Consider the following 19,781-nt stretch of genomic DNA (forward strand, 5'->3'; position numbering starts at 1 on the left):
AAGACTCGTCAATCGTGTATATATATCCATGCGTCTAGAATAATTATCAAGCTCAAAAACCGTATCAAGTGATTCTCTATACTAGATCTACTTAATTACCAACCAGGGCTGTTAATACTAGAATTGTTAGATACATGAACTAGTTAGGCAGTGAGTGCTGTGCCTACTCTGCTGCGAATATAGTACAATTAGGTAGAGTAGAGTACAGTGGCGCCCTGGCATCTGCAGGACCGATGTCTTAGCGTTGCATAAGAGATCTGGGCAGGGTTCGCTGGGGCGTGCACATGCCAACCTGTTCTAATACACCCCTGCTTGTGGCCCCCTAACCCTATTACAATCATTTCTTGCGTCGATAAGCGGAACGTACAAACACGCTTCAGATCGTAAATAAATGTCGACATCAACAAAAAACCGTGTGATCCAGGCACAAAAGACTGCATAGACTTTGACATGAAGGGACTAAACTGTTTTTACGCATCGACAATCATTTTCGGTTACTGTTAAAGGGCTTCAGACCTACCATCTAGAATCAATAGCACACTTGCACAGCCCTGACTCTGGAGGGTCCGGTCACGATATAAATTGAGAATAGACGTCATTGATTCTACAAAAGTGATCGTAAGTAATTTAAATGTGGTCCCTTGCTGAGATTTTAGTACTAGATTCCCCCTTGCTATATGAGAGCTTCTTTACTAGTGAAATATTTACTAGTTAATGTATGGTCTAGTGAGGGTTTGGCGCAGGCGAAGGGATAAGTCCATTGAAGGAGTTAAGGGTACCTAATAGTATCTTAGCTACATACATGTATTCTACATACTTTGTAGCTAGCGGCAAGGGTCCTGTTAAGCTCAAAGAGACAGAGCCCGGAGGTCTATTACACCGCGAAACCATGTACATGTACAATGCTCGTCCATTATGCAATTCAGAAATTTGAATCAATTAACGAGCATGAACTATGGTCAAGCTCTCCGGATAGATTCTTTTCCGTTTCCATACGGAATATGAACTACATGTAGCAAGTACATATATAAATGTATAAACCCTCTCTTCATCATGTTATAGATAATCAAAAACCTACATCTCTAGCTCTCGTCATAAGTTTCCTACTTCCCTCCCTCCCATCCTCATACAGTTACTCTAAATTCCATCTGTGATCAATCGATTTCTCGAAATGGAGCTTCTCTCAACAATAGCCTCTACCATCGGCAGTGTGACATGGGGCCCTCTCGTAGGCCTGTCAAAAAGATCAATATTGATGCTGCTGGAACGAATTGAGACAGGCTCTCTTATTATTGAGACCCAAGATGGAAAGACTTTCTCATATGGCCCTGGAGGTTCTCCATCGAGTCATCTCGAGGTTAAGAGTGATATGTTCTGGGTCCGACTGCTCTTATTTGCAGATATGGTACTCTCCTTTTTTTTTACATCATCATTTTTAGGTGGTGGAAATTGACCAGATTAATAGGGATTTTCGGAGGCTTATATGCTCGGGGAAGTCGAATGCTCAGACTTATGTTCCTTCTTCACCGTAATACTTCCAATTTCTTTCCACCTTCCCAAGCTGACAGTCCTCTTATAGGTCTTTATCAAAAACCGTGCTCAACTTTCAAATGCAAATACCATCTCCTCCACGGTGTTCAATTCCTTGACTTCCATCGTAAGATCCACAAACACAATGACAAATTCCCTCCTTAATGTGGCAGCACATTACGACATTTCCAACGACATGTTTTCCGCTTTTCTCACACCCGACATGACATACTCATGTGCCCTCTTCGACACTTCCGTTCCCAATGACACAAACCTGGAAGCAGCGCAGTACAAGAAGCTGAACAAAATTATTAACCTCGCCAAAATCAAGAGCGCTGATCACGTTCTCGAGATTGGGACAGGCTGGGGATCCTTCGCCATGGAGGCAGTGAAGAAGACAGGGTGTAAGGTGACTAGTCTGACACTATCTGTGGAGCAGAAAATATTGGCAGAGAAACGGATTGCACAGGCAGGATTGGCAGATAGTATTACAGTGCTATTGTGTGACTACCGTGCGTTGAAGACGCCGAAAAAGAAGTTCGATAAGGTTGTATCGATTGAGATGTTAGAGGCTGTTGGAAAGGAATACTTGGACACCTATTTCGAGGTCATCCACCGGGTTCTGAAAGCCGACGGCGGGATTGCAGTATTCCAGTGTATCACTATGCCAGAAACTGTAAGAGAAATTCTTCCAATTACTTACCATTATTGAGGGGCTTAATTAATTCTTGTACTATAGAGATCCGATAGCTACGCTAAAGGCAATGACTTCATTCGCAAATACATCTTTCCAGGGGGTTACCTACCTTCCCATACACAGCTGGTGAGCTCTATAAATAGGGGCTCTGCAGGCGAGCTTGTCCTTGAATCCGTAGACAATATCGGTGGGAATTACACTCGTACACTCCGGATTTGGTGCGAGGAATTCCTGAAGAAATTCGATACCCAAATAGCGCCTGCGTTAAAGAAGCAGCATCCGAATATGAGGAATGACGATGCGGAGGTATTTAGAAGAAAATGGGTATATTATTTTACCTATTGTGAAGCCGGATTTAAGAGCAAGGTGTTGAACGATATCATTTTCAGCGTTGGAAGAGAAGGGGCTACAGAACTATATGAGGGGATACCATTATAAAACCGAGCCTGAAATGTGGGGGGTGATTAATGGATCTTGCGGGCGACAAACAATAAATTTTCCTAACTGGCACGATATTAAATTTACTTGTACAGCGAATGATGTTTGATCCAGTCTAGAAGATTAGCTAATTGCAGTTTATACGAGTCAATTAAACAAGGATTCTACTTGTAGTTACATCTATCTTATTGTCTTCCTTTAGCTACGTTCATATATCAGGCGAAATGACGGTATCATATGCGCAGTAATGGTTCTTTCTGATCAGGAGATGATAATCGCGCGTAAAGGGTAATGATTAAAGCTCAGATAGGTACAAGTAATTTTAGCTACGCCTTCTGTTTCTTCTTACCGCTAGCTCCCTTCCCTCTTTGTTTATTAGCATGTCCTGGGTACTTGGCTGCATGCAAGGTCTCAAAAGAATCTTTCTGCAGTCTATAGAGACTCATACATGCTCGAGCATCTTCAATCTACCCGTCGTCATATCGTTAGGTTGACTTAATTTCACGGGTTATAAGAGATCACGTACCGATGAATGCTCCCCGCCTTGAATCTCATACCCCAGTATCTCCTTTGTGAGCTTTTTCAGCCCTGGCGTTCTCCCTTGGCTCATCTTTCTGAAAGTCGGGTGCCGGCTTGTATCGCGAATATCACGCTTAGGATGTGACAGCATAAGTGCCTCGAGGTCGTTGTGGACAGCATGTCCAACAAGGATACGGTCCTGTAAAATATCTGATACTTTCTGTTGAACTTCCTCAAATGTGATGGCTGCCATATTTCAATTCGTCAGCGAGGAAACAACCTCGCAGGAGGTGTGGGTTCATACCAGTTTTCATACTGGCAGGACTGACGCCGGAAACCCAAGTTCTCCAATCTGTGACTGGTTCCTTCGGCTTCACGAAAGTATCCATTACCAAATGTCCGTGGAAGTTAACAATTGACACTCGAGCAAGTGCACTACGTTCGTTCTCTGCCCCACCAACGCCAACCATTTCGCAGTCAATTGCGACATATTTCCCCACTTCTGTTCTATGTAGGCCTGGTAATCAGAATCCTTTTCCCAGAACTATAATCACTGCCGGTGGTGTTGATGAGTTCGACTGACCTTGATGGGTCCGCCTCTGAGATGGCAACTGCCTCGGCGGACGTCTTCGTGGAGTGTGGGGCTGTCGTGGAGAGATTATAGGCCCGTGCGATATCAGCGATGGGGATATTATTGTCCTCGGCCCATGATGAGAGATTGTTCTTAGTTGCAGTAGTTGAAGTTATTACTGCACCAGACATTTTTCGAGCTGTGAATTTGCTATCACGGTTCTTCGTCACCTTGCTATTACTTCCGGGCCTGTTTTAAACAGAATAAGTATGCATATATTATTGGAGGAGGTAAATACAGGTGTTGCGCATACAAACTGGACCTTATTTTTTTGACACTTTTTCGGGCATCCTCCGTCACGGCGGTCTTTCGCTTTGGCGGTGTATCTGTTGAGTCCGTTAAAGTCGCACGACTTTGTAGTTTCTGTTGAAGTATTTTCCAGTTACTGGAGAGGCCTGAGGGTGCCATTTTAAGTCACAATTGAGCAGGTATCATGAAAGCTGCATGTGCCGCATGGTAAGTAAGGTGTCGCGAAAAGGCAATACCACGCTAATTCTATTACGACCGTGTGCACAGGCCGGCCGTGCCTCAGGTCGAGCATTAAGGTGTTACCCGGCACATGAACTATGTTCAAAACTTGAGGTGAACCAGCCTACATGTAGTTTGGTGTGTTTTACAAGGCGAAAAAGAAAGGAATTGTTTAGTGAGGATTCATCAAGATATATTGAAATTGTTCCTCCTGTACTAATATCGCTACACAAAAACAATCAACGCCGACCCAGTACTAAGAGGCCGAAGAATATTTGAGGTGAGAAGGGTCAAACACCCTCAGCCTATTCGAGCCTTTAATTCGAGAAACCCCCAAACCAGCCCAGTGACATAAAACGAAAAGTTCATACAGTCATCATCTATGTATTACGCATGGAACTCACTGGCACGAACCCATTGGTTCATCTACTGCCTGGCCTAGATCAAGACCAAGGTCCATTAGGGGGATATCTTTCTTTTCACTCCGCATTCTTTGTTCAGACCATGCTCTCAGCCTTACTAAACGGCGTATTCTAGCTTCTTTTTGCACACCCTGTGCTTCGAGAATAGCCTCGTTTACTTTACGGGCGACCTCTTTCCTCAATGCCGGATCCATAAGTCCCGCGAGAGGAGGAGCAAGACTAGCAGGCGGGAAACACAGAAGAGCCATAGTTCGTTCGAGGTCTTTTAGAAACGCTGGGTTGCTAGGTGCTCGAGGTGCCAGCTCGTTTGTAGCAAAGGTAAGCGCCGCAGATATGTCACCATCTGGATCTGAAGTGCATTTGCGGATCAATTCAATCAGCTGGAGGCGAAGAAGTGAGAAGTGTAAAGATGGATTGGTGTCTAATATCTATTTTAGTTGAATCGGTCAGTACCAATTTAGTGTTTAATTTTAAGATAGGGAATAAGAAGGCGATGAGATGTGCTCATATTGAAGACTGAAGTTTTTGAGTTCGGGTTATCATCACCGACCCGAAGGTCTGAGAGTGGTGCATGAAACAGTGTTTAATCATAGCGGAGAATAAGAGTGTTTTATATATAGATTGTACTAACCTCGGGATTTAATTCGTTGATGCGTTCTTTCGCAGATTGGATGTCTCCTCGATGTATAGCATTTCGTATCTCCACTCGTTCCTGGATCGATTCTAGATCGATCTGCGGGGATATGTTTGCTTCCTGAGCAAATTTAACTGCTGCGGAATTATAACCTTCTATGACAAGATAGTTCATGACTAGGGCATTCAGATCACTTTATGGTGATTAGCCTCAATAATACCCGACTGATTACGGAAAGAAGGAATGGATCAAGAGGGGTAAGGTATCAGAAACAAGTTAACATATTCTCTAACATGGTAATTTCAGAGAGATTCCCAACTTGAATGAATCATCATATGAATAGGGTGTAGGCGTAGAAATGGGACCAAAAATAAAATAAAAGAGAACATACGTTTTGGTAACCTTGACCTCATCGACCCTCTTATCCCAGTCGATAGTAAACGACTTTCTCGAGGGGGTGGCCGTTGAGGAACTCTGGTTTAAGGCTGATGATCAGCACGCGCAAACATGAGGCGATGCGTGACCAGCTAGTCCCATGGGGCCAAAAGGGAGAAAATAAGAGCAGACATGATGCCTACCATAGTTTCTGCGCTGCCTGACCTGGACCGGGCAGGCAAAAAATGTTTTGCGGTAAAGGAGAACGGAGGAAAAAACGGCGGGTTTTATGGTGGAGGTTGGATGTAGAGGCTAGGAGGGAGTGGGAGATGAACGTCACGAAAACGAATGGTGGTGCGCCCTAAACTAAATATCCCAACCCTAGCCCTGCAGACTTGGAGTGGGTGTTGTCGACACTGCAAGTCTAATGCAACTGCCCATTTGAATACATACGTGATTAAAAAAAAAAAGGACTACTGAACAGAGAACTCCCCGCCCTCTTCTTCTGCCTACCAGTATTTCTAGAGAAAGCAAAAGTTTATCAGAATGGTAGTTCACTACAGTCCACCTTGGGCGAATACCCATGTTCGTATATATCCTTAGTTTCCCCAAGTTTTTGAACTGGAGAACAAGGCTTACCGAAAGCCATATAGATAATCGGTATTGCGGGTTCTAGCGGCTCTGGGAAGACATCTTTAGCTGTCAAAATTGTCAGCGCTTTGAATTTACCCTGGGTCGTGATTCTGTCTATGGTAAACCTGTTGCACCTCCCCCGCACTTTCTAGCAAGCCGATATAATTGGCCTCCTCAAATGAGATTAAGGCTCACGTTTTGAGTTTAGGATTCTTTCTATAAACCACTGGATCCAGAACAGTCTGCCCAAGCGTTCAGAAATGAATATGACTTCGACTCCCCAAATTCCATTGATTTCGATATTCTTGTAGAGAGACTTCGGGACTTGAAGCAAGGGTAGGTTCAAAAGCGATGTTTCTCGGCTCATGGAATACTTTCTAATTTAAAAAAAAATTGGCTTAGGAGAAAGGCGGAGATACCCGTATGCTTCCATACGTCTTCACCTTAAATGGGATGTCATTTGAAGACATATCATTAAGAGAAGTCGATCATTAGGTCTATTCCTTTGAGAAGCATCAAAGAGAACCGAAGACAACCACCATATATTCGTGCCATGTCCTCATACTTGAGGGCATCTTTGCTCTCTATGATCCTAGAGTTCTAGAGTTACTAGATATGAAAGTGAGTAGTTCTGATGTCTTACGTGTTTTGAGCTAAGTATAGGCCAGATTTTTGTAGACACGGATGCAGATGTCTGTCTTGCAAGAAGACGTAAGATTCGTGGATTCCCATCAGAAATAACACGTTAAATAACACAAAACAGTTGCGCGTGACGTCAAATACCGAGGCAGAGAGTATGTCCATTTCTACGCTGATGATTTAAACTGCGATATAAGCTGACAACGCTCAAAGTATTCATGGGGCGATCAAACAGTGGACTACCTGGGTTAAGCCCAACTTCGAGCTTTTTGTGGAACCGCAGAAGAAGAACGCTGGTCTGTGGAGAGATTCATGGTTATATGCCCAGCCCGAAAATACTAATATAAGGTAGATATCATGGTTCCTCGCGGGATTGAAAACACAATCGCGATGCAAATGATAGTGAAACACATTCAAAGGGCCCTCCTAAACAAATCTAAGGAGCATGTCAAAGCACTCCGAGCTCTCGGTCAAGGCCACGACGCAGATGAGCCACTCCCGCCAAGTGTCAAAGTCCTTCCAAACTCGCCGCAACTTCAAGGTATGCATACAATTATTCACGACACGGATACATCACGCGAAGATTTCATATTCTACTTTGATCGTGTCGCTGCCCTTCTCGTAGAAAAGGGCATGGACCACCTTGCTTTCAAACAAAAGGAAGTGAAAACTCCTCAAGGGAATAAGTACTCCGGCCTGGAACTTTCTCGGGACGTCAGTGCAGTTGTCATACTCAGATCTGGGGGTGCTCTTGAAGTTGGTCTTACAAGGGTTGTCCCTGATGCCAGGATTGGAAGGTTACTGATTCAGTCTAATGTGCGTACCGGAGAGCCGGAACTACATTATCAGAAACTTCCATCGACTTTGATACATGACAGTGTCTTGGTTTTAGACCCGCAAATCACAACCGGGGCAGGAGCCTTGATGGCCGTGACAGTTCTCAAAGATTACGGAGTTGAAGAGGACCGTATTGTCTTTGTAACTTACTTGGCTAGCATGGTTGGCTTGCGTAGATTAACAAAGGTTTTCCCGGGGGTAAAGGTAATTGTCGGGAAAGTCGAGGATGGTTTTGAGAGGAGGTTCATCGACGAGAGGTACTTCGGGAGCTAGATTTTTTCTCTACTCCATTTTTTTTTTTTTTTTTGAAAACTCTGTTCATGATCATATAACAAGGTAAATGTATATCATAGCAGTGGCACATGAATGAGAGTTATATACATAAGTTCTATACTGTTGAAATCCAATCGTCCCTTCTCAAGGCCAGGGACATTCGCATAAAAGGTGGCATAAAATGTCGCGTAAAGGGTATGATTGCAACGGTAATTTCCCCCACGCTTCTGTCACTCCACATGTATATCAATTTAGTGTAAGATCATAATATACATGTATTTAGGAACAAATCGAGTGATATAAAACGATCTTTTAATAACAGATTCACAAGCTTGACCCAAGCATCCGTCTAAGACCAAGAGTACTCATAACTCCGCTCCTTAAACACACACGCTCAGGAATTCAAATCACCAGAGCTGAAGCTTTTAGCTGATTGTATCTAACTATGTATTTTACAGTTAATGGTTTTAGCCACATGCGGTTTGTTTGTGTGTGTGTGGTGGGGCTCTAAATCTCAAGGTCTTGGCGGCATTTCTCAACCTACTCACAACCTACAAACTAACTTTCTTCCCCTGACCTCAACTACGTACCACAACATATATCATCTTTTGTCTTTCTGAGATTCAGTTTCAATGTCTGCAACTAGTCTCTTAAACCCTAAAGCGGAATCAGTTCGTAGAGGGGAGGCTCTTCGTGTTAATATTGCTGCTGGTGAAGGTATGTTTGGGGTTCCCCCACCTTAATCCTATCAACTACTAATGCCTTAACAATAGGATTACAGGATGTCTTAAAATCAAACTTGGGTCCTTCGGGAACTCTGAAAATGTTGGTAGATGGATCCGGTCAGATTACATTGACAAAGGATGGCCAGAAGCTTCTCCGTGAAATGACAATTCAGAACCCTACAGGTACGAAGCCATGATGCTTGTCCCTAATATATTCCACCGGAAGTATCTTACTAAATTTTGATGGGACATAGCTGTTATGATTGCTAGAGCAGGTAAAATAGCGAACTCCAACGGCCTTAAATATTAGAGGCGGGGTAATCGAGATTTGCTGACCTTTATTCTTCAGCAACTGCGTTGGATGATATTGCAGGTGATGGGACTACAAGTGTAGTACTGTTGGTTGGCGAACTGTTGAAACAAGCAAGAAGATATATTGAAGAAGGACTACACCCTCGAATCATCACTGAAGGGTTTGAAATCGCTAAAGTTGAGGCTCTCAAGGTAAGTAAATCCCGCCATACGCAAAAATTGCTTCCATGGAAAGCTAACAGTCATTAAAAGTTTCTTGATGACTTTAAAATTCTTCGTGAACCTGATCGGGAGCTTCTTCTTTCTGTTGCACGAACTTCTCTTTCAACAAAGTTGAACAAGACTCTTGCGGAATCTCTGACCCCCAGCATAGTTGATGCTGTCTTAGCTATCTACAATCCGCCCGCCAAGCCCGATCTTCACATGATAGAGATAATGAAGATGCAACACCGTACTGCCTCCGAGACCCAGCTTATTCGAGGCCTTGCCTTAGATCACGGTGCTCGTCACCCAGATATGCCAAAGCGCGTTGAAAATGCATTCATCCTCACCCTCAATGTTTCTCTAGAATACGAGAAAAGTGAAGTCAACTCTAGTTTCTTTTATTCCTCCGCCGCTCAAAGAGAGAAGCTTGTGGAAAGCGAGAGAAGGTTTGTGGACGAGAAGTTGAGGAAAATCGTCGAACTGAAGAAAGAAGTTTGTGGGGATGACCCTAAGAAGGGCTTTGTAATCATCAATCAGAAGGGTATTGATCCTTTGAGCTTGGACGTTCTTGTTAAGAACGGAATCTTCGCTTTGAGGAGAGCAAAGAGAAGGAACATGGAACGTCTACAGTTGGTTTGCGGTGGTGTTTGTCAGAATAGCGTGGATGACTTGTCCCCTGAGGTCCTTGGTTGGGCAGGTTTGGTTTATGAGCATACTCTTGGGGAAGAAAAGTACACTTTCGTGGAGGAAGTCAAGAACCCGAAATCAGTTACGTTGTTGATTAAGGGTATTGGCAGCCCGTTTCCAGTTCCACTCAATCCTCTGCTTACCAAGCTATATAGGTCCCAACAACCACACAATCACACAAATTCAAGATGCTGTTCGTGATGGACTAAGAAGTGTTTACAATATGATTGTTGACGGATCTGTTGTTCCTGGAGCTGGCGCCTTCCAGGTCGCTTGCGCTGCTCACCTCACTGGAGAAGCTATGCGCAAGCAAGTTAAAGGTAAAGCAAGGACAGGTGTCCAAGCCTTTGCTGATGCATTATTGATCATCCCGAAAACTCTTGCCGCGAATGGTGGTTACGATATTCAAGATTCTTGTAAGTCCTCATCTTCAAAATCCTCAACGTGGGTCGTATTAACAGGAGAAATAGTGGCAGCACTTCAGGATGAACAGGTAGAAGGAAATATTGTGGGGATCAATCTCGACACCGGCGAGCCGATGGATCCAGTCGCGCAGGGAGTATTTGATTCTTTCAGAGTTTTGAGAAACTCAATCGCTAGCGCCTCTAGCATCGCTAGCAACCTTTTGCTCTGCGACGAGCTGCTCAAGGCTAGGCAGATGGTATGTTCAATACATTCTAGGATGAGTTTCAATATTTACTGATTTTTCTTCTCTCAGGGCGCAAAGACTGGGCCTGGGGCTCCTGAAGAGTAGGATCTCCCGCAAAACAGGGCATGCTTTTTCTAGATATCAGAATCTATAGAGAGCTTTTACTTTAAGTATGATATTACCAAGGCTTGATTGCGATGCTAGATATCCAGAATAAAGATCATGAAACCATAGATTGTCAAAATCGATACAAAACAAGTTGTCAATCGGGATCCATCAGGTTAGGACCGGACCTACCCGGTAATCGATATCTAAAACCTTGAATTTGAAACCATAGGTGACCTTGAGCGTTTCAATTTGCCCAAAACTACACCGCCTGGTAGACCTCACAAGCTGCTTATGTAATATCTACAGTTGTCCGTATTTACCAAATAAGACTTAGTAGCGTGTATACCTCTCAAATCTCTACTTTGTCCTGATGACCTTCAACTTCTTCGGTGAATGCTATACAGGCGAATGCGGTTAGAGCTAGCTATAAGAATTAAGGGTGGGTTGTTGGCATCATACGTAAAAGTTAGAAGCATATGCTTTTGGCTTGAACCCTCTTTCGTTTGGTTCCTGAATAAACCATTCATAACCTGAAACCGCCAGTGATATTAACAACCAAGTAGTTGATAAAAATCGAAATATAACAAAACATACCTTGCTTCTCTGCAAAATGAATTGCGTCCTCCTTGGTTTTGAAGAAGATGTGAGTGCCCTGCATAGGATCACCGCTAGACTGCCAGCCCATCAGGCTGTTCTCCCATCTGTGACCTGTGGACGTCAACCATATGATACGAATTCATAATCATTCAGTGGAACTTGCCCTTCCCTAAAACATCCCAATCCATTCTCCACTGCCTTCCGTTCCAGTTTCCGGATTGAGTAGCGGGTTTTGCTGGTTTGAAAATCCTTACTGTCCTTGATTTAAGATCAATAGGGGCGCCCGAAAAGGCACCTACATCGAGAGGTTCATCTGGCCCACGAACTTCGGAGGGGACTGGCACAGGGGAGTAGGCGCTATAGTTGGTGCATAATCAGCGCGCAAATTCGTGACTAAAGCAAGAATTACTCGAATATACCTCGTTGCGTGGTCAGGGACAAGATGGATATCTAAGGTACCTGCACTGTTGGTGGGGGAGTTTGGCTGTGTAACCACGCCTTTCAACTCGGTGGACTTGTAACGAACGAAGTTGGAAGGATTTCTGGTAGGCGCTACAAGCATAGCAGGCCTGCGAGTAAGAATAGCCCATGATGCTCTAAAGGACGACATTGTTGAGCTGTGGTTTCAGTAATTAGACAGGCTATGAGGTGGTGGTGGGGAGCTGGGGATTAATATTGGGCGGTGATTAAACCCTTGAAGGTCGGCGGGCTCGTTAGTCAGCAAGCGGCCATCACCACCATCGGTTCTGTTTCTTCTTCGGAACCATCGAAAATACCGAAACAACTCCGTCCCAAACCAAATTCTGTCCTACAGATTTTCTCCGCCACCCCTAATTATTCAATCTTGTCGCGATGTCGATTGTCTTCCGCCGCTCCATTTCCACTCTCATCCCTCCGAAGGTCGCTTCGCCATCTGTAAGTTTTACCCCACTCCCGCCGGTCTCGGGCATATGGCTAACGCTCGAGCATTGTAGGGTGTAAGTAATTCGCTCTCTTCAAAAATATCAAATATATCTACGCCTTTCAGCTTCCCATATTCTACCCTTTATTTATTGCTAGCCAATATCTCCCTGAAATTCCGGCAATTGACCCAAAGCATTTAGATCGGCGCTGCGAAGGATGCCTCCAGAATGGCCCGCGTTGTTGATTTCTACGGAAAACTTCCTAGAGGTATGTTGGAACATCTGGTAGACACCATTGTTAGGGAATGCTAATTGATATATTCGTGTAGGTCCTGCACCGGAAGTCAAGGCTACTGGTTTGATCGGAAGATACCAGGCCAAGTACTTCGGAAAGGAGACCAGCGCAGCTCGTATGCCTCCCCCGTACACCTACACCTGGAATTTTGTATTATATCTTTAGGGGGTGACTTACGAACCGTTATTTGGTTATATTATAGCTCTCGCTCATCTTATTGGTGTTCTCATTGCGGTATGTCTACCTGACTGGCCCGATTGAAATACTTATATACTGATTTCTGGGGTATTGCAGATTGGTTACGCCCAAAACTACTACTTCCATCTCCGTACGACTACAACCCAAATTTTTATCTTATTTTGATAGGATTGTGACTTTTGCTAACTGGCCAATTTCAGGTCACCACAAGAACAATGCCCACTAAGCGCCTTGGCCCATGGCGTGGGTAAATGATTGCAAAGGATAGTTTTTAGATGGTTGGAGACTATTGCCCTGTAGTGTAAATCCGCATTGATTCTCAAGTGATATATTATTCTAGACCAAGTTCAGCTACTTTTTTTTAATACTTCTAGCCTGATACTACTCCTGCTGGAACATATGATCGTGTAAATTCCATTTCTCGACATCTCCAAGTAACATTAATTGCCTAGGCCCTTTGTAACCCGTTTGGCCTCCCACGGGTCCTTGCTGTTGTTGGTGGTATTGTTTCTTTGGTCAGGCATACCACACTCCATGATCAATACTTGCGTGTAACGTCCCATAACCCATGGTATATGGCAGTACCTGGAAGGCCTTAAACCCTTGAGTAATACCAACAATTGCTGTAGATAATTATTTACATGATAATCGACTGGGGTGCCTTGGCGGTGTACACGTTGGGTAAGTACATGTAGGTTCAAACAACAATGCAGTACCGTACTTACGTACATAGAAAGTTCGTTCAGTTGTTCGCCTCCAGGCATCTCGCCCCACCACAACCACATCCCTCCTCTCTCCACCGCTTCTCGAACCCTGGTGGAATAAACAGACGAAAAGAAAAAGCAAGCATTCCTGCGCCTCTTTTCTCTACATACCTCTCCTTCTCTTCCTGTTTACTTCTTCCCCACCAACCCCCCCCCCCCCCCCCGCCTCTCCACACTTCAAGGTTAGTACTCGGGCTTCTCTAGCGAAATTCACTTGGTTGCTATCACTCCTCTTCTGCATATACACTGCAACCTTCTCAGCCAGTGCTTTCTTATAACTTCTTTCGCGCTTTTAGTGTCTTCACCGTTTCGAAAGCGCCGAATAGCACTGGTGATCACGCCTGAATTTTCTGAATAGGTTAGGACTTCTAAATTATACTCCTGCAATAGAACTTGTCATCACTGAGTTACTGCATATCGCCCCACTACCTACCTACCCTTACACTTTCACACTCTTTTGGTCCATCACGGGCATCAGATCCCTCCCACCTCCCACTACTCCTTGTTATATTCCCATCTGTCCAGGAAATAATTCTAACCAGAGCTTCTGCGCCGTTCCTGGCCTAAAGTTAAAGCGGCAGAAACACAACTTGTTATGGCAGATTCGCGTATCATCGGAAATGTGGTACAACCTCTAGCGCGGTCGGTTGTCGAGCCCTCGACGACCGGCGTTGATGCAAACAATTCCATTAACCAGCTCACCGACTCCGGCGAGTCTACTACAAACCTTGTACCGATTTTCCCACAGCAAAATGCACCTCAAAACGATCAAGATAAAGAGAATAGTCATACACTATCTCAAACACAAAAAGCGCTAGAAGGAAATACATCTGTGAGTTTTAAATCTCTACGTCTACCAGCTTGGATCTAACCTGCTGATATGTCTATTTGTATAGGGTCTTATGAACAGCAAATATGCAGGAACAAAGGATACAGACACAGACAGCGCAGGAACCTCTAGACCCGGGAGCATTTCACCAACTAAAATGGATTCCATCAAACCCAAATCAACAATTAGGAAAACAACTTTTAAGTCGGTTTCTGTAAACAAGGTGTTTTTGAAGGATTCGGTTCCCACTGCAGGACCTGTGTCTAATGCTCTCGGTTCCACAACATCCAAAGGTATGAACCCTTGCATGTGATATGTCTTTCTTTAAAAAAAAAAAAACTGTACCTAAGTTTTGTTTGTAGCATCAACGGCTTTCTCCGTCCCTCAGCCAGCTTCTCGTAATGTGTTAAGTGCTTCGAAATTAAAGTTTGTGAAGACTGGTGCATCCTCCCAGACTTCGAGGCCTGGAAGTACTGGACCTGCTGGTTCTGCTGGCTCAAAAAAAGGAGATCAAGCTCTGCCTGTGTGGAATAAAAACCTACGTAAATACTCCGATATATATATATAAAAGCATCTATTTCAGTTTTACTAATAGAAAATAATCAGCGACACCTCCGCCCCCTAAAAAGGATGTCACCGATGAAGAACTGAAATTAGAATTTGGGATTCATCTAGCGTCAAGACTGGTTTCAGATAATGAATCTAAAGAAGCTAAATGGGCTGATATAGATGATGATGACGATGATTGGGTTCCGGAGGCTATCGCGTGGAACGATGGCATGAAGGTTACCATGGATGACACTACGGCGGCGACTACAGCGGCGAACACGGAGACAACTGTATCCCCGCCTGCCACTCATATCGAACCAGTGTGTCTAGAACCTGTCAAGGAGGTTGCACCCCCGAAATCACCAGTGCCTGTTCCGGTTGTTCCGGTTGCTCCAATGAAGGAGGAGTCAAGACCCAAAACTCTTATTACTGAAAAGCCTTCTTCGAAACCCACCGAGACAACTTCTACCCACCCTGTCCGGGCTTCTCCTTGGGCAAAAATACCTCCCCCAAATGCGGGTCTCCCAATTGTCTCAAATCATAATCTTCGAAACAACGATTTCCCACCTCCTCCCCCTCCCCGTCATGAGTTGGGCGTGGAACCGTCAGCACAGCATACTACAAACTCCTCTTTTGGAATGAAAGAAGTCTCGGCAGAGGTTTTCGACCGGTCATGGCGCGATAGGCCAGTCAATCATAGTGCACGTGAGCGTGAGTTATTCAATTCTGAGACTGGACAGTTAGAGCCAGTTAGAGAAGCTCGTAACGGAGGGGCGAGGCAGAATCGCAACGATCCCCCGATGCACAAGCATTCTGTTCTTCAACGTCCTTCCGGTCCGGCTGAACCATCTGCAGCATTCCAGCAATCGCGCAGCAGTATGAGTTTCCATAGGCCTGAAGATTATGGGCGTAGAAGAGCGTCCTCGAATGTAAGCGGAGGTAGTGGTAGCACTGGCGGTAGGAGACCATCTTTCTCTACCGGTAGGTTTAGCTCAGATCAACCGCCCACACCGGATGATGCTAGATTTCCAGGTCAAGATCTCAGGCGTGGTTCGTTTGGCTACAGCAATCCGTTTGATAACGAAGGTTCTCGTGGAAACCACACTCAATCAGGTCCATACAGCCCGAAATTTCAACACCCGTCACCGAGAATGGCAGTTATTTCCCCGGTAATGAACCATGTAAGACCCTCAGTTACACCAAATATTCAGCAGATTCAGCCTTCAGCCATTCCCCCAGCGCCTGTTGTAGATCCCAATTATGAGGACCCCGTTATCGCACAAGAGCGGATTATGAAGGAATCTAGCCAGCTGGCAAGGAAACGTAGGCAAGAAGAAGAGGCTAAGGAGGAGGCTGCAAAACAAGAGAGACTGAAGATCAAGCTTGAGGCATTGGAAAAACAAGCAAAGCTCCGGGAGGAGGAGGCTGCCAAGCAAAAGGCTATTCAGGACAAACGTGAAGCCGAGGAGAAAGCAGCTGAGGAGTTAAGACTCGCCGAAGAAAAGGCTGTAGCAGAGAAGAAAGCCACGGATGAGAAAGCTGCTGCTGAAATAAAGGCACAAGAGGCACTGGCAAAGAAAGAGTCTGAAGAAAGATTGGCATCAGAAAGGGAACGTCCTCGACAAGGACAATTTCCAGATCGCTCAGCTAGGGAGCCGGCGGCATCTTTTATACGTAGTCGGTCTCCTGGCAATACATCAGGAATTCCGACAGGGCCTCAAATGCAGGGGAGAAGACCAGCGGGGCACATGCAAACTCAAGACCGTGGATCAAGGGAGCAGCCCCCCTGGAAGAGTGTTTCTTCTGGGTCCGATCGATATACTGGTCAATGGGGAAGTTCGGGAAGTAATGGTCAAGCCCAAAATTCTACTGACGGTAATCCTTGGGCTCCTGTTGGCGAGAAACCGCGGTTTTCGGGGTTTAATGGCGTTGGAAATGGAACTTTTGAAAACCGTTACTCAGGATTCTCTGCAAGATCAAATGCTTCACCCGCCATGCATGGTCAGCAGAATAGAGATGATGGACGGCAGGGTGGGCGGCCAGGCCGTTCTGGTCACATCTCCCCGGGATTTTCCCGCGGAACCCGGCCAAATGATAATATTCCTCAAGATGATCGTTCACAAGCCGTGAATCGCTGGAATACACTTGCAAACACTCTCCAAGATGATGAATCTACAGAAAGGCGGAGGAGTAGGGAAGAGAGGTTGGCCCGGGAGGCTGACGAAGTCGCCTCTGGGATAAAGAGGGAGCCTGTAGTCCACCCAAAGATTTCCGAAACCTGGAGGAAGGTTGAAATCAGTGATGGTCAAGGACAGGTTGATAGGAAGCTTGTCAGCATTTCAAAGATAGTACGTGATGAAGCATCATCGATTAATAAAGATTCGTTGACAGGACCACCTGCGATCATTGGTACAGCGGCTCAATCAACTACAGGGAACTCACAACTTCAGAGGAATAATATTCCAACTGGGCCTGCTGCAGGTCGACCAACGTCTCGTTTCTTCCCCGCCGCCGCGAATTTGGTGGCACAACACTTAGGAAATCCAAGTATCCCAATAGATGAGACAACGCCAAAGATAAACCCACCAGGATCACCACCCCCTCCAATGTCTTCCGAACACCCTGTACATGGTGATATCAATTCGCGTGTTGTACATCTTCCCCCTTCGCCTCAAGCTCAACATGCTAGTGGAAGAATCTCGCCCAGCTCTCGCCCCAATAACAATTTTCACAAAATGGATAACCCGAAATCACCACGTCACCTTCCTTCTTGTGACCAACTTGAACTTGTGCAGCGGAGAATTCTAGAGTCCATGGGAAAATCTTCTTTGAAGCAGCAATCCTCACAGCAACAATCGGCCCGCCCTCATCCGCAAGATAACAATGTCCTTGCATCCAAGGACTTCTCAGCTACAAAACCTTCTTTCGAAGAAATCCGAGGGAATATTAATAAGCCCTCGGTTTCACTTCCCGGCAGTTCTCATGGCAGCAAAGATTCTAGCGAGAAGGGTGAGGCTTCGGCAGCAGGGGAAGCGCAAATGGATGGTGGATGTATTCTCTCGAAGCCCGATGATGAAGAGTTCTTTCATGGATTGTTTGAACGAGATTTCGGGTCTACGCCCACTGTCAAGATCCCACACAATCATACTCCCATCTATAACGGTAATCCTTCCAAATCGCCAATGTCTCCATTGCAGAAGTCGCGCAAAACTCCTCGGCTTTGGGTGCAAGCACCTCAGACTATCAACGCGTTTGACCCGTTTGATCCATCCGGTAAAGAATTCGTCAACGTAGAGGGGAAACGGTTTATTCCAGTTCACCTTCCGGGAGGGAAAGAATCTGAGGTTTTGTGTAAGGTTCCGGAGGGGAAGCATCGCAAAAAGTTCTCGGGCTCCCGTAAAAGTTCTGGAAAGTTCAACGGTGGAAATGGTGGGCATATGGGTCGTGGTAGCAGCATGGGCAAAAGGGTGGCAGAACTAGTGCAATAAACATGATGGTATATCCTATCACGCTGTATTAGGATTAGAAGAGAGGATGGTGGGTATGATATGCTCGTGTCTGAGTACACTATGAAAGAGCAGAGTATTAGTTTCTTTTCTTGCTTGGTGCCTGGATAGGGATGGGTGGGAGTTTTTTTTCTTTCCTTTTTCTTCTTTACCTTTTGCTTACAGATCTTCTCTTTTATTTTCTTCCCTCTCTCTCCCGCCTCTATGTTAGGTCTTCTTCTAAACCTATTTCATTCTATATTCTATCTACTCTTCTACCCTTACGCTTCCGGTTTTGGAAGTGGACATCTTTACTCCTTTTGATTTGGGGAGGTGTGGGGGCTAGGTGCCATTACTTTCTATAACTACTATGGATTTATGGTTTGCATATTATGTGTTATCTGCCAAGAGAATACGAAGAGTTTATTGCTAATGTTTTACTTTCATGTGGCTGGAGTAATGGAATGCTTATCGAGTGCTGCATGCTTTCTTCCTAACTTTTCTGATGGAAAGCAAGAACTGTTGTAGAATATTTGATTGGCATTATTATTCCATACCTTCCTCTCCTTCAGAGACATTGAAGATTTGCCCCAGCAGCAGATGCCACTGCGCCGAATGTGATAAAACATCATTCCTCCCAATAACTTTTGCATCAATCATAAAAGTGCACCCTCTCGAATCCATCCCGGACCTCGCCTTAATAATCAACTATACCAAGCGTTTCCTTTCGAGCTCTCTAGCTGGTATCCCTCGCGATCTTATTCAGCTCCCACTCTCTAGTCAGTTTTTGGGACAACATCTGAAGATCCCCGATAAGTCCTTGACAGGCCGATAATAGAGCTTCCTTCGGACTTGTTTCACCGTCTGTCTGTATCCGCAGCTCGAATTTTGGAAAGAGCGGGTGGGGAGTCTTGTAGGCAGAGAAAATCACGTGTTCGTTCTGAAGAAGTGTTGCACGGAGCAGATTGCCGAGAGTGTGGTCCTCTTTGTTGAATGTGAAAATTGCAGCATTGGGTTGGCGCGTGTCAGGTTCCATTGTAACTTTGGCCTCTCCATCAGCGAGGAGGAACAGCTCGAATCTAGATTGTGTTAGAAATGAAAGGTATAGGAGGGTCTGTGTCGAGATGAGTGATTTTTTAGAAGGGTTCTGACCTATCTGGGGCGTTCATGGCGAATTAATTATATTGAATGACTGTAATAAAAGCTGCAAGAACAGTAGACGAGGGGGGATGGATGGTCTCAAGATTGACGAGATGTCAACTGGCCAATGATAAAATCTTCTTGGCGGTAACCGATTGACCTCAGATGTTCAGCCTCAAGGTTAGATCGGTTCTAAGCTTAGTATTTCTATCCTTTTAAACATGCCATGCTCAGTCAGCTT

The 19,781-nt window shown here is 45.0% G+C and overlaps 9 protein-coding genes across 9 annotated transcripts; 5 read left to right on the forward strand and 4 right to left on the reverse strand.

The window, feature by feature from the left end:
• Positions 1-1,171: 1,171 nt before the first annotated feature.
• On the forward strand, positions 1,172-2,665 carry LAJ45_05247 (uncharacterized protein; the record flags this gene model as incomplete). Its single annotated transcript, XM_046114818.1, has 4 exons — positions 1,172-1,405; positions 1,466-1,528; positions 1,580-2,206; positions 2,270-2,665. The coding sequence occupies 4 exons, from the start codon at positions 1,172-1,174 to the stop codon at positions 2,663-2,665; spliced, it is 1,320 nt and encodes a 439-aa protein (XP_045971855.1).
• Positions 2,666-2,991: 326 nt separating this feature from the next.
• LAJ45_05248 (uncharacterized protein) lies at positions 2,992-4,223 on the reverse strand (the record flags this gene model as incomplete). Its single annotated transcript, XM_046114819.1, has 5 exons — positions 2,992-3,132; positions 3,192-3,430; positions 3,489-3,691; positions 3,768-4,004; positions 4,069-4,223. The coding sequence occupies 5 exons, from the start codon at positions 4,221-4,223 to the stop codon at positions 2,992-2,994; spliced, it is 975 nt and encodes a 324-aa protein (XP_045971856.1).
• Positions 4,224-4,683: 460 nt separating this feature from the next.
• Positions 4,684-5,920, reverse strand: LAJ45_05249 (uncharacterized protein; the record flags this gene model as incomplete). The annotated part of the gene is made up of 4 exons (XM_046114820.1): positions 4,684-5,133; positions 5,337-5,532; positions 5,731-5,813; positions 5,918-5,920. The coding sequence occupies 4 exons, from the start codon at positions 5,918-5,920 to the stop codon at positions 4,684-4,686; spliced, it is 732 nt and encodes a 243-aa protein (XP_045971857.1).
• A 340-nt stretch (positions 5,921-6,260) lies between these two features.
• Positions 6,261-8,096, forward strand: LAJ45_05250 (uncharacterized protein; the record flags this gene model as incomplete). Its single annotated transcript, XM_046114821.1, has 9 exons — positions 6,261-6,299; positions 6,368-6,466; positions 6,556-6,683; positions 6,750-6,768; positions 6,843-6,968; positions 7,016-7,058; positions 7,111-7,141; positions 7,200-7,282; positions 7,339-8,096. 9 exons carry the CDS (start codon positions 6,261-6,263, stop codon positions 8,094-8,096), a joined length of 1,326 nt encoding a protein of 441 aa, XP_045971858.1.
• Positions 8,097-8,728: 632 nt separating this feature from the next.
• On the forward strand, positions 8,729-10,778 carry LAJ45_05251 (uncharacterized protein; the record flags this gene model as incomplete). The annotated part of the gene is made up of 8 exons (XM_046114822.1): positions 8,729-8,813; positions 8,870-9,004; positions 9,076-9,096; positions 9,171-9,325; positions 9,386-10,124; positions 10,180-10,440; positions 10,495-10,685; positions 10,743-10,778. 8 exons carry the CDS (start codon positions 8,729-8,731, stop codon positions 10,776-10,778), a joined length of 1,623 nt encoding a protein of 540 aa, XP_045971859.1.
• A 360-nt stretch (positions 10,779-11,138) lies between these two features.
• On the reverse strand, positions 11,139-11,988 carry LAJ45_05252 (uncharacterized protein; the record flags this gene model as incomplete). Its single annotated transcript, XM_046114823.1, has 5 exons — positions 11,139-11,177; positions 11,241-11,311; positions 11,376-11,489; positions 11,542-11,735; positions 11,798-11,988. The coding sequence occupies 5 exons, from the start codon at positions 11,986-11,988 to the stop codon at positions 11,139-11,141; spliced, it is 609 nt and encodes a 202-aa protein (XP_045971860.1).
• A 242-nt stretch (positions 11,989-12,230) lies between these two features.
• On the forward strand, positions 12,231-12,999 carry LAJ45_05253 (uncharacterized protein; the record flags this gene model as incomplete). The annotated part of the gene is made up of 7 exons (XM_046114824.1): positions 12,231-12,293; positions 12,353-12,355; positions 12,482-12,548; positions 12,610-12,690; positions 12,778-12,809; positions 12,870-12,903; positions 12,974-12,999. 7 exons carry the CDS (start codon positions 12,231-12,233, stop codon positions 12,997-12,999), a joined length of 306 nt encoding a protein of 101 aa, XP_045971861.1.
• Positions 13,000-14,132: 1,133 nt separating this feature from the next.
• On the forward strand, positions 14,133-18,403 carry LAJ45_05254 (uncharacterized protein; the record flags this gene model as incomplete). Its single annotated transcript, XM_046114825.1, has 4 exons — positions 14,133-14,369; positions 14,434-14,659; positions 14,729-14,908; positions 14,973-18,403. 4 exons carry the CDS (start codon positions 14,133-14,135, stop codon positions 18,401-18,403), a joined length of 4,074 nt encoding a protein of 1,357 aa, XP_045971862.1.
• Positions 18,404-19,136: 733 nt separating this feature from the next.
• LAJ45_05255 (uncharacterized protein) lies at positions 19,137-19,569 on the reverse strand (the record flags this gene model as incomplete). Its single annotated transcript, XM_046114826.1, has 2 exons — positions 19,137-19,479; positions 19,553-19,569. The coding sequence occupies 2 exons, from the start codon at positions 19,567-19,569 to the stop codon at positions 19,137-19,139; spliced, it is 360 nt and encodes a 119-aa protein (XP_045971863.1).
• Between the last annotated feature and the right edge of the window lie 212 nt (positions 19,570-19,781).

This window comes from Morchella importuna (genome assembly GCF_003444635.1).
Source record: "Morchella importuna strain M04M26 chromosome Unknown Morimp01GS014, whole genome shotgun sequence".
Taxonomy (NCBI): domain Eukaryota; kingdom Fungi; phylum Ascomycota; class Pezizomycetes; order Pezizales; family Morchellaceae; genus Morchella; species Morchella importuna.